This window comes from Athene cunicularia (genome assembly GCF_003259725.1).
Source record: "Athene cunicularia isolate RWA chromosome 21 unlocalized genomic scaffold, athCun1 chr21_part1, whole genome shotgun sequence".
Classification (NCBI taxonomy): domain Eukaryota; kingdom Metazoa; phylum Chordata; class Aves; order Strigiformes; family Strigidae; genus Athene; species Athene cunicularia.
Window position 1 is genome coordinate 975,165 of NW_020799127.1, and position 8,303 is coordinate 983,467.

Consider the following 8,303-nt stretch of genomic DNA (forward strand, 5'->3'; position numbering starts at 1 on the left):
GTACTACATCATGCCAAGCCATGCCATGCCCTTATCTGCCATGTTTTTCCATGCTGTGCCTTGCCATGCTGTACTCTGCCATATCAAGCCATGTAGTGCCATGCCAGGCCATTATATGCCATACTGTGCCAGGTAGTGCCTTGCCATGCTGTGCCGTACTACATCATGTCAAGCCTTGCCATGCCATGTTGTGCCATGCTGTGCCATACTATGCCATGTCAAGCCACACCATGCCATTATATGCCATGCTGTACCTTGCCATGCCATGCTGTATTATGTCATGTCAAGCCAGGCCATGGAGTGCCATGTTGTGCCCTGCCCTGCCATGCTACGTCGTGTCAAGCCATGCCATGCCATTATCTGCCACGTCTTGCCACGTCATGCCACGCTGTGCTGTGTAATGTCAGGCCACATCACGCCATGCCGTGTTGTGTCATGTTGTGCCGTGCAATCCCATGTTGTGCCATGCTGTAACATGTGCCCTCTTGTGCTATGCCGTGCCACACCATGTAGTGCTGTGCCAGGCCATACCATGTAGAGCCCCGTCATGCATTTCTATGCCGTGCCATGTAGCGCTGTGCCCTCCCATGTCATGTAGAGCCGTGTTGTGCCGTGCCATGCCTTGATGTGCCGTGCTGTGCCCTGCAGTGCCATGCCATGCCATGCCTACGACCAAGCCCCTTTCCACTCCCCTTCCAGGTCCTCCTCACAGCTGAAGAGACGCCGCCGTTGAGCCTGGCCAACCTGGCCGGCACACGGACGGTGGGCGAAGGCACCCGCTTCTCCTCCCCGCGGGAGCTGCTCTTCGCCGCCTTCCAGACGCTGCCCCGTGATGTCTATTACTGGGTGCTGCCTGCACCCTTCGCCGGTGACAAGGTGCCAGCGCCGGGGCCGGCTGGGGGACAAGGTGAATGTCCCCAAGCCTGGCTGAGCCTTGCTGTGTCCCTCCCCGCAGGTGACATCGTATGGTGGTGAGCTGCGGTACACGGTGACACACCGGGCGCCGGTGGGTGCCCAACCTTTGCCGCGCCAGCCTGACGTCCTGCTGCAGGGCAACGGCATCCTCCTAGAGCACTTCTCCGATGCCAAACCCGTCTCGGGTGTCCCCACCACTGTCACCGTGCCCTTCCGCGAGGTGAGGACCGGTGTGTGTCCCCCTGCCCTACCCTGGGATGGGGTTGGGGACACGGCGGTCACCCCCCGCCTGTGCCCACAGCGTGCCTGGCGCCGGGCGGACGGGCGCGATGCCACCCGTGAGCATCTCCTGATGGCGTTGGCTGATGTCGACCTCTTCATGATCCGGGCGTCCTACTCCGATCAACCAGAGGAGAGCAGGTACCGGGGATGGGGAGGGGACACAGGGTACACGGGGGTGCAGGCGAGCAGAGCGGTGGTGACATCCCCTCTCGCCCCGCAGACTGGCCGATGTCAGCCTGGACGTGGCGGTGCCACATGCCACTGGCCGCCCGCCAGCGCTGGAGGTGGAGGATTGTGCTTGCCCAGCCGGCTACCGCGGTGCCTCCTGCCAGGTGAGACCCTCGGTGTCCCCTCACCCCGGCCTTGGGGACACTGAGCAGTGACTCACCCTGCCTGTCCCCGTGCCCCCTCCGTAGGACTGTGACACCGGCTACACCCGCAGCACCTCTGGGCTCTACCTGGGCACTTGTGAGCCCTGCCAGTGCCACGGCCACGCCGGCGAGTGCCACCCCGAGACCGGCATCTGCCAGGTGAGCTGGGGACGGTGAGGGGACACCGCAGGGATCCCCATGGCAGTGTCACCAACACTGTAAACCCTCTCCTTTGTAGGGCTGCCGGGATCACACGGAAGGTGCCCAATGTGACAAGTGCCAACCTGGCTACTACGGCGATGCCACCCGGGGCACTCCGGATGATTGCCAGCCCTGTCCCTGCCATGGACCACACGGTGACACCCAGTAGGTGCCACCCCTTGTCCTCTACCTCTCTGGGGACACTGACAGGGGCTCACTCATCCCTTTGTCCCCTCTGCAGGGTGACCAAGACCTGCTTCGAGGACACGGATGGGCAGCCCACCTGCAGCGCCTGTGCCCCTGGACACAGCGGGCGCCTCTGCGAGAGGTGCCAGGGGAACCTAGAGTGGGGTGGGGGTTGTGGTTTTTTGGGTGCAACCCCCCCCTCACTGGCTTTTTTTTGGTGCTCCCCCCATAGGTGCTCGCCCGGCTATGTGGGGGACCCGCTGCGGGGAGAGCCATGCCGAGGTGAGTGTCACAGGGAGGGGATGAGGCAGTGTCCCCCACGGTGGCACTGGGGGGTCCTGCCCAATGGCTGTCATCCCATGTCCCCCCACCCTGCCCCACAGAGCCGGGTGTTCCCAGCGGGCAGTGCCAGTGCGACCCCCGCGGCAGCATCAGCGAGGGCTGCGACGCCGACGGGCAGTGCCGCTGCAAGGTGAGCCCTGTCCCCCTCCTCAGCGTGTCCCCAAGCCCTGGGAGGGGACGACAAGGCAATGACACCCACCTTGTGTCCCTGTCCCCTCCTCCAAGGCCAACGTGGAGGGTCCCCACTGTGCCACTTGTCGTCCCCACCATTTCCACCTGAGCGCCAGCGAGCCGGCCGGCTGCCTGCCCTGCTTCTGCATGGGCATCGTCCAGCACTGCGCCAGCACCACCTACGCCCGTGGCACCGTGAGTGTCCCCGACGATGTCCCCAGGGTATCCCCAGATGTCCCCCGACCCCGCTCACCTTTATCCCCATCCCATAGGTCCAGACACCCTTCGCTCCCGGTAATCCCCAGGGATTCGCCTTGGTGAACCGGCAGCGCAGCACCCGGGTGGGCACCGGCTTCCGAGTGGAGCCGGGCACCCCCCAGCCCCGACTGACCTACGACCGTTTCGGGGAGCTGCCCCCCGACTCCTACTACTGGCAGCTGCCGCCCCCATACCAGGGGGACAAGGTAAGGGGGTGTGTCCCTCCCCGGGGGACAGGGGTGCCCCCAGGAGCACCCAGCCTGCACCCGCTCCCTGTGGGCACCCCTGGCTGCTCGTCCCGTGGCTCTGTGGAGGGGGAGGTGGGCACAGCCTCCCCCATATCCTGACTTTTCCTTTTTCCTCTCTTCTTTCTCCTTTCTCCTTTTCCTGTCTCCTTTCTCCTTTCCCATATTCTTCCCCTTCCCCATCCCCATTCCTATCCTATTCCCATCCTTTTCCCTTCCTCTTCCCTTCCACTTGCTTATCCTCATCCCCATCCTCTTTCTCTCTTCTCCCTTCTCCCTTCTCCCTTCTCCCTTCTCCCTTCTCCCTTCTCCCTTCTCCCTTCTCCCTTCTCCCTTCCCCCTTCTCCCTTCTCCCTTCTCCCTTCTCCCTCCTTATCCTTACCCCTGTCCCATCCTCTTCCTCTTCCCTTTCACTTCCCTCATCCTCATTCCATCCTCATCCCCTTTCTCTTCCCTTCCTCATCCCCATTCCCCATCCCTGTCCCATCCCCATCTCACCCCTATCCCATCTCCTTCCCCTTCCCTTCCCCACCCCACCCCATCTCCCCACGCAGGTGGGCTCCTACGGCGGGCGCCTCCGCTACACCCTGACCTACACCCCAGGGGGGCAGGGAGCCCCCCTGCCTGACGCCGACATCCAGATCACGGTATGGGGGTGCCTGGGTAGGGGGGGAGGGACAGAGTGACACCAGAACCCCCTCTGACACCCCCCCCCATCCACAGGGCAATGACATCACGCTGGTGGCGTACCAGCCTGACCTGACCCCGCGGACCCCCCAGACCTTCGAGATCATTTTTCGGGAGGTAGGAGGGCGTGGGTGGCTTTTGTCCCCAGTGTCCCCCATCTCCATGGTGTGCCAAGCTGGTGTGTGTCCCCCCCTGCCTTGACACCCCCCTCTGCTTGCAGCAATACTGGCAGCGGCCAGACGGGCAACCAGCAACGCGGGAGCATCTCCTGATGGCTTTGGCCGACCTGGATGAGATCCTCATCCGAGCCACCTACTCCACCAGCACGGCTGCATCCAGCATCGCCGACATTGTCATGGAAACGGCCGTGCCCACCCAGCCCGGCCTCCCCCTGGCCGCTGAGGTGGAGGAGTGTCGCTGCCCCCCCGGGTACCACGGGCTGTCCTGCCAGGTGAGCCCCCAGCATCCCCCCTCAGCATCCCTGTCATCACCTCCCCACTTCCCACAGATATTTGCTGGGGGTTGTCACAACACTGAACCCCCCCTTTTCTTCCCTCCTTGGCAGGATTGTGCTCCCGGTTACACCCGCACCGGGGGGGGGCTGTACCTGGGGCACTGTGAGCTCTGTGAGTGCAATGGGCACTCCGAGAGCTGCCACCCCGAGAGCGGCGTCTGCTCCGTAAGTCTTGAGATTAAGCAGGTTTTTTGGAGGGGCTGGGGTCTCATCCCAACTGTGACCCCCCCAATTTGTGTGTGTGTCCCCCAGGGATGCTTGCACAACACAGCAGGGGATTTCTGTGACCAATGTGCCCCTGGTTTCTACGGGGATGCCACCGCTGGCACCCCTGAGGACTGCCAGCCCTGCGCCTGTCCCCTCCCGTACCCCGAAAACCAGTGAGTGCCAGACCGGAGCAAAGGGGTGCTGGGGAGGGGACACCCCCCCCACCTCACCCTGTCCCCACAGGTTCTCCAGGACCTGCGAGAGTTTGGGAGGCGGCGGGTACCGCTGCACCGCCTGCGAGCCGGGCTACGCCGGGCAGTACTGCGAGCGGTGAGAGCTGTGGTGGGGGGGCTGACACCCCCAAAACCCTACCCCGACGGGCTCACCCCGAAAGGCTCACCCTGATATACCCACCCTGATGTGCTCACCCCCATGGGCTCACCCCAGTATACCCACCCTGATGTCGTTCCCCCAGTATACCCTCCCCAAGTTACTCACCCCGATGGGCTCACCCCAATATACCCACCCCAAAGTGCTCACCCCAACGGGCTCACCCCAAAACCCCACCCTGATGGGCTCACCCCGAAATGGTCACCCCAATATACCCACCCTGATATAGCCACCCGGATGTGGTCACCCCAATATACCCACCCCAAAGTGCTCACCCCGATGGGCTCACCCCAGTATACCCACCCACCTATACCCACCCCAATGGGCTCACCCCAACATACTCACCCCAATGGGCTCACCCCCATATACTTCCCTGATGGGCTCACCCCGATATACCCACCCTGATGTGCTCACCCCCCTGATATACCCACCCCAAGGTGCTCACCCCAATATAACCACCCTGATGGCCTCACCCTGATAGTCTCACCCCGATGTTCTCCTCCTATACCCACCCTGATGTACTCACCCCAATATTCCCACCCCTATGTACTCACCCCGATATATGCATCCTAAAGGACTCACCCCGCTGTATGCACCCCAATATGCTCACCTCAATATTCCCACCCGATGTGCTCACCCCAGTATACCCACCCCAATACCAATATGCTCACCCTGCTATACCCACCCTGCTGACTTGCCCTGCTATATGTACCCCAATATGGTCACCCCAAAATACCCTTCAGTACCCTCACCCCGATGGGCTCACCCCAATATACCCCCTGTGTCTCCCCCCCCATTACGCTCACCCCCTTTTCCCCCGCAGCTGTGCACCTGGCTATGTGGGGGACCCCACAGCACGTGGCCAGGCGTGTGTCCCCGGGGGGTCCCCGCCCCCCCTGGCTGTCCGTGTCCACCCGCCGCGCACCACGGTGGCCCAGGGCAGCGCCGTCACCCTGCGGTGCCAGGCCAGCGGCGACCCCCCCTTCTATTACCACTGGGCACGAGAAGATGGGCGACCCCTCCCCGAGGGCGCCCAGAGCCGGCAACAAGGTATTGGGGTGGCTTTGGGGGATGCATCGGGGTGTCCCCAAGGTGGAGGGGACGTGGGGTATCACCTGTGTGTCCCCCCCTCTAGGCGAGGAGCTGCACTTCGCCAGCATCCAGCCCTCTGAAGCCGGCGTCTACGTCTGCTCCTGCCGCAACCTGCGGCACAGCAATGCCAGCCGCGCCGAGGTCATTGTCACCGGTAGGTCACTGTCACCGAGGCGGGGGACAGGATGCACAGGGATGAAGCGGAGGGGGCTCAGCTTTCCCGTCTTGGCACAGAGACTCCAGGCAAACCCATCACTGTCACCGTGGAGGAGAAGCGGGTGCAGCGGGTGAAGCCTGGGGCCGATGTCACCTTTGTCTGTACCGCTAAGAGCAAGGTGAGCCAAGGGGGGGTGTGGTATGGCGGGGGGCATGCAGGCACCCTTGGGTGCCCATGGGGATGTACAGGGCACAGAGATACCCTCTGGTGCCCACAGGGACATGCAGGGTGCATAGGGACACCCCTGGGTGCCCGCCTGATCACACAGGGCACATGAGCACCCTTGGGTGCCTGTGGGGCCATGCAGGGCACCCTGGGTGCCCACCTGGCTGTGCAGGACATGCAAGCACCCCTGGGTGCCCCTAAGGCCCTGCAAGACATATGGATAACCCTGTGTGCCCAGCTAGTCCCACAGAGTAGAGAGACACCCCTGGGTGCCCACAGGGCCGTGCAGGGCACAGAGACACTCTTGGGTGCCCTATGGACCCCCCAAACCCCCTGTGTGCCCATGTAACTGTGAGACACATCAACACATCAGTCCCGGGGAGGGGTGGTCAGTGGAGCTAAATCCAGCTGGCGGCCGGTCACAAGTGGTGTCCTCGGGGCTTGGTGTTGGGACCATTTCTGTTCATCTCTACTGATGATCTGGGTAAGGACACAGAGTGTGTCACCAGTGAGTTTGCAGATGGCACCAAGTGAAGTGGGAGTGTCGATCTGCATGAGGTCAGGGAGGCTCTGCAGAGAGACCTGGATAGATTGGATCGGTGGCCAACGTCAACGGGATGAGCTTCAACAAGGCCAAGTGCCAGGTCCTGCCCTTGGGCCACAACCACCCCCTGCATGGCTACAGGCTCGGGGAGGGGTGGCTGGAGCTGTTTGGAGGAGAAGGATCAGGGGGTTCTCATTGACAAGCAGCTGAACAGGAGCCAGCAGTGTGCCCGGGTGGCCAAGAAAGCCAACGGCATCCTGGCTTGTATCAGCACTAGTGTGGCCAGCAGGAGCAGGGAGGTGACTGTCCCCCTGTGCTCTGCACTGGTGAGGCCACACCTGGAGGGTTGTGTCCAGGTTTGGGCACCTCAATACGAGAGAGATCTGGAGGGGCTGGAGCGAGGGCAGAGGAGGGCAACGAGGCTGGGGAAGGGCTGGAGAATAAATCCTGTGAGGAGCCAGGGAAGGAGCTGGGAGTGTTCAGTGTGAGGAGGAGGAGGCTGAGGGGAGCCCTCATCCCTCTCTGCAGCTCCTGACAGGACATTGCAGAGAGGTTGGTGCTGGGCTCTTCCCACATGGAATTGGTGACAGAACAAGAGGGAACGGCTTGAAACTGTGACAGGGGAGGGTCAGACTGGACATGAGGGAAAAGTGTTTCCCAGAAAGAGTGGTCAGAGAGTGGAACAGGCTGCCCAGGGAGGGGGGAGTCCCCATCCCTGGGTGTGTTTAAGGGCCGTTGGGATGAGCTGTGGGGGATGTGGGGTAGGGGAGAACTCTGTAGAGTTGGGCTGAGGGTTGGACTCGATGACCCCGAGGGTCTTTTCCAACCTGAATGATTCTGTGAACACCCTTGGGTGCCCACCTCTCCCCTGTGGGTACCCCCTGTGCAGCCCCTCCATCCCCAGCAGGTCTCCCCCCCACCAACTCCACGTGCCCATCCCCGTGGCCTCAAGCCTCTCCCTCTCTCCCCGCTAGTCGCCCGCCTACACCCTGGTGTGGACGCGGCAGAACCACGGGACGCTGCCGCCTGGTGCTGTGGATTTCAACGGCATCCTCACCCTGCGCAGCGTGCGGCCCGAGGACGCCGGCGTCTACGTCTGCACCGGCTCCAACATGCTGGACATGGACGAGGGCACTGCCACACTCTACGTCCAGGGTGAGCCCGCGGGGCGCCCCGATGCTGGGGGGGAAGGGAGGGTGACGGGCACGCTTGGTGCCCAGACGCCAGGGTGATGGGCACGCTCCCCTGAGACTGGCGTCTTCTTGCAGCCCCCTCGAAGATGCAGATGTTTTATGGACCTGTTGAGTTTATGGAGGGGCACAGACCAGGTGAGTCACCGCAGGGGGAGTCCGAGGGGGGGTCAGTCCATGTGCTCCCCCAACCCACTGCATGCTGGGGCTCCACCGCACACCCCGCTGCCAGCCGTGCCACACCGCGCCCCCCCCTGCTTCTCACCGTCCCCACCACCTGGGCCCAGCGCCATGGTGGGGGGGCTCCGGTGAGCCCTGAGCACACC

The 8,303-nt window shown here is 62.9% G+C and overlaps 1 protein-coding gene across 1 annotated transcript in view; it reads left to right on the top strand.

The window, feature by feature from the left end:
* Positions 1 to 280: 280 nt before the first annotated feature.
* The window catches only part of HSPG2 (heparan sulfate proteoglycan 2), a 26,774-nt gene continuing 18,751 nt past the window's right edge, over positions 281 to 8,303 (top strand). Inside the window, exons 1-23 of the mRNA XM_026862912.1 lie at positions 281 to 397; positions 700 to 876; positions 956 to 1,135; positions 1,217 to 1,335; positions 1,418 to 1,529; positions 1,614 to 1,727; positions 1,807 to 1,934; positions 2,011 to 2,097; positions 2,188 to 2,237; positions 2,339 to 2,427; positions 2,523 to 2,663; positions 2,741 to 2,932; positions 3,526 to 3,618; positions 3,695 to 3,775; positions 3,879 to 4,109; positions 4,224 to 4,337; positions 4,425 to 4,552; positions 4,623 to 4,709; positions 5,593 to 5,819; positions 5,905 to 6,015; positions 6,096 to 6,196; positions 7,762 to 7,942; positions 8,056 to 8,115. Coding sequence (XP_026718713.1) covers positions 281 to 397; positions 700 to 876; positions 956 to 1,135; positions 1,217 to 1,335; positions 1,418 to 1,529; positions 1,614 to 1,727; positions 1,807 to 1,934; positions 2,011 to 2,097; positions 2,188 to 2,237; positions 2,339 to 2,427; positions 2,523 to 2,663; positions 2,741 to 2,932; positions 3,526 to 3,618; positions 3,695 to 3,775; positions 3,879 to 4,109; positions 4,224 to 4,337; positions 4,425 to 4,552; positions 4,623 to 4,709; positions 5,593 to 5,819; positions 5,905 to 6,015; positions 6,096 to 6,196; positions 7,762 to 7,942; positions 8,056 to 8,115 — 2,920 coding nt within the window. The remainder of the gene's footprint in view (positions 398 to 699; positions 877 to 955; positions 1,136 to 1,216; positions 1,336 to 1,417; positions 1,530 to 1,613; positions 1,728 to 1,806; positions 1,935 to 2,010; positions 2,098 to 2,187; positions 2,238 to 2,338; positions 2,428 to 2,522; positions 2,664 to 2,740; positions 2,933 to 3,525; positions 3,619 to 3,694; positions 3,776 to 3,878; positions 4,110 to 4,223; positions 4,338 to 4,424; positions 4,553 to 4,622; positions 4,710 to 5,592; positions 5,820 to 5,904; positions 6,016 to 6,095; positions 6,197 to 7,761; positions 7,943 to 8,055; positions 8,116 to 8,303) is intronic.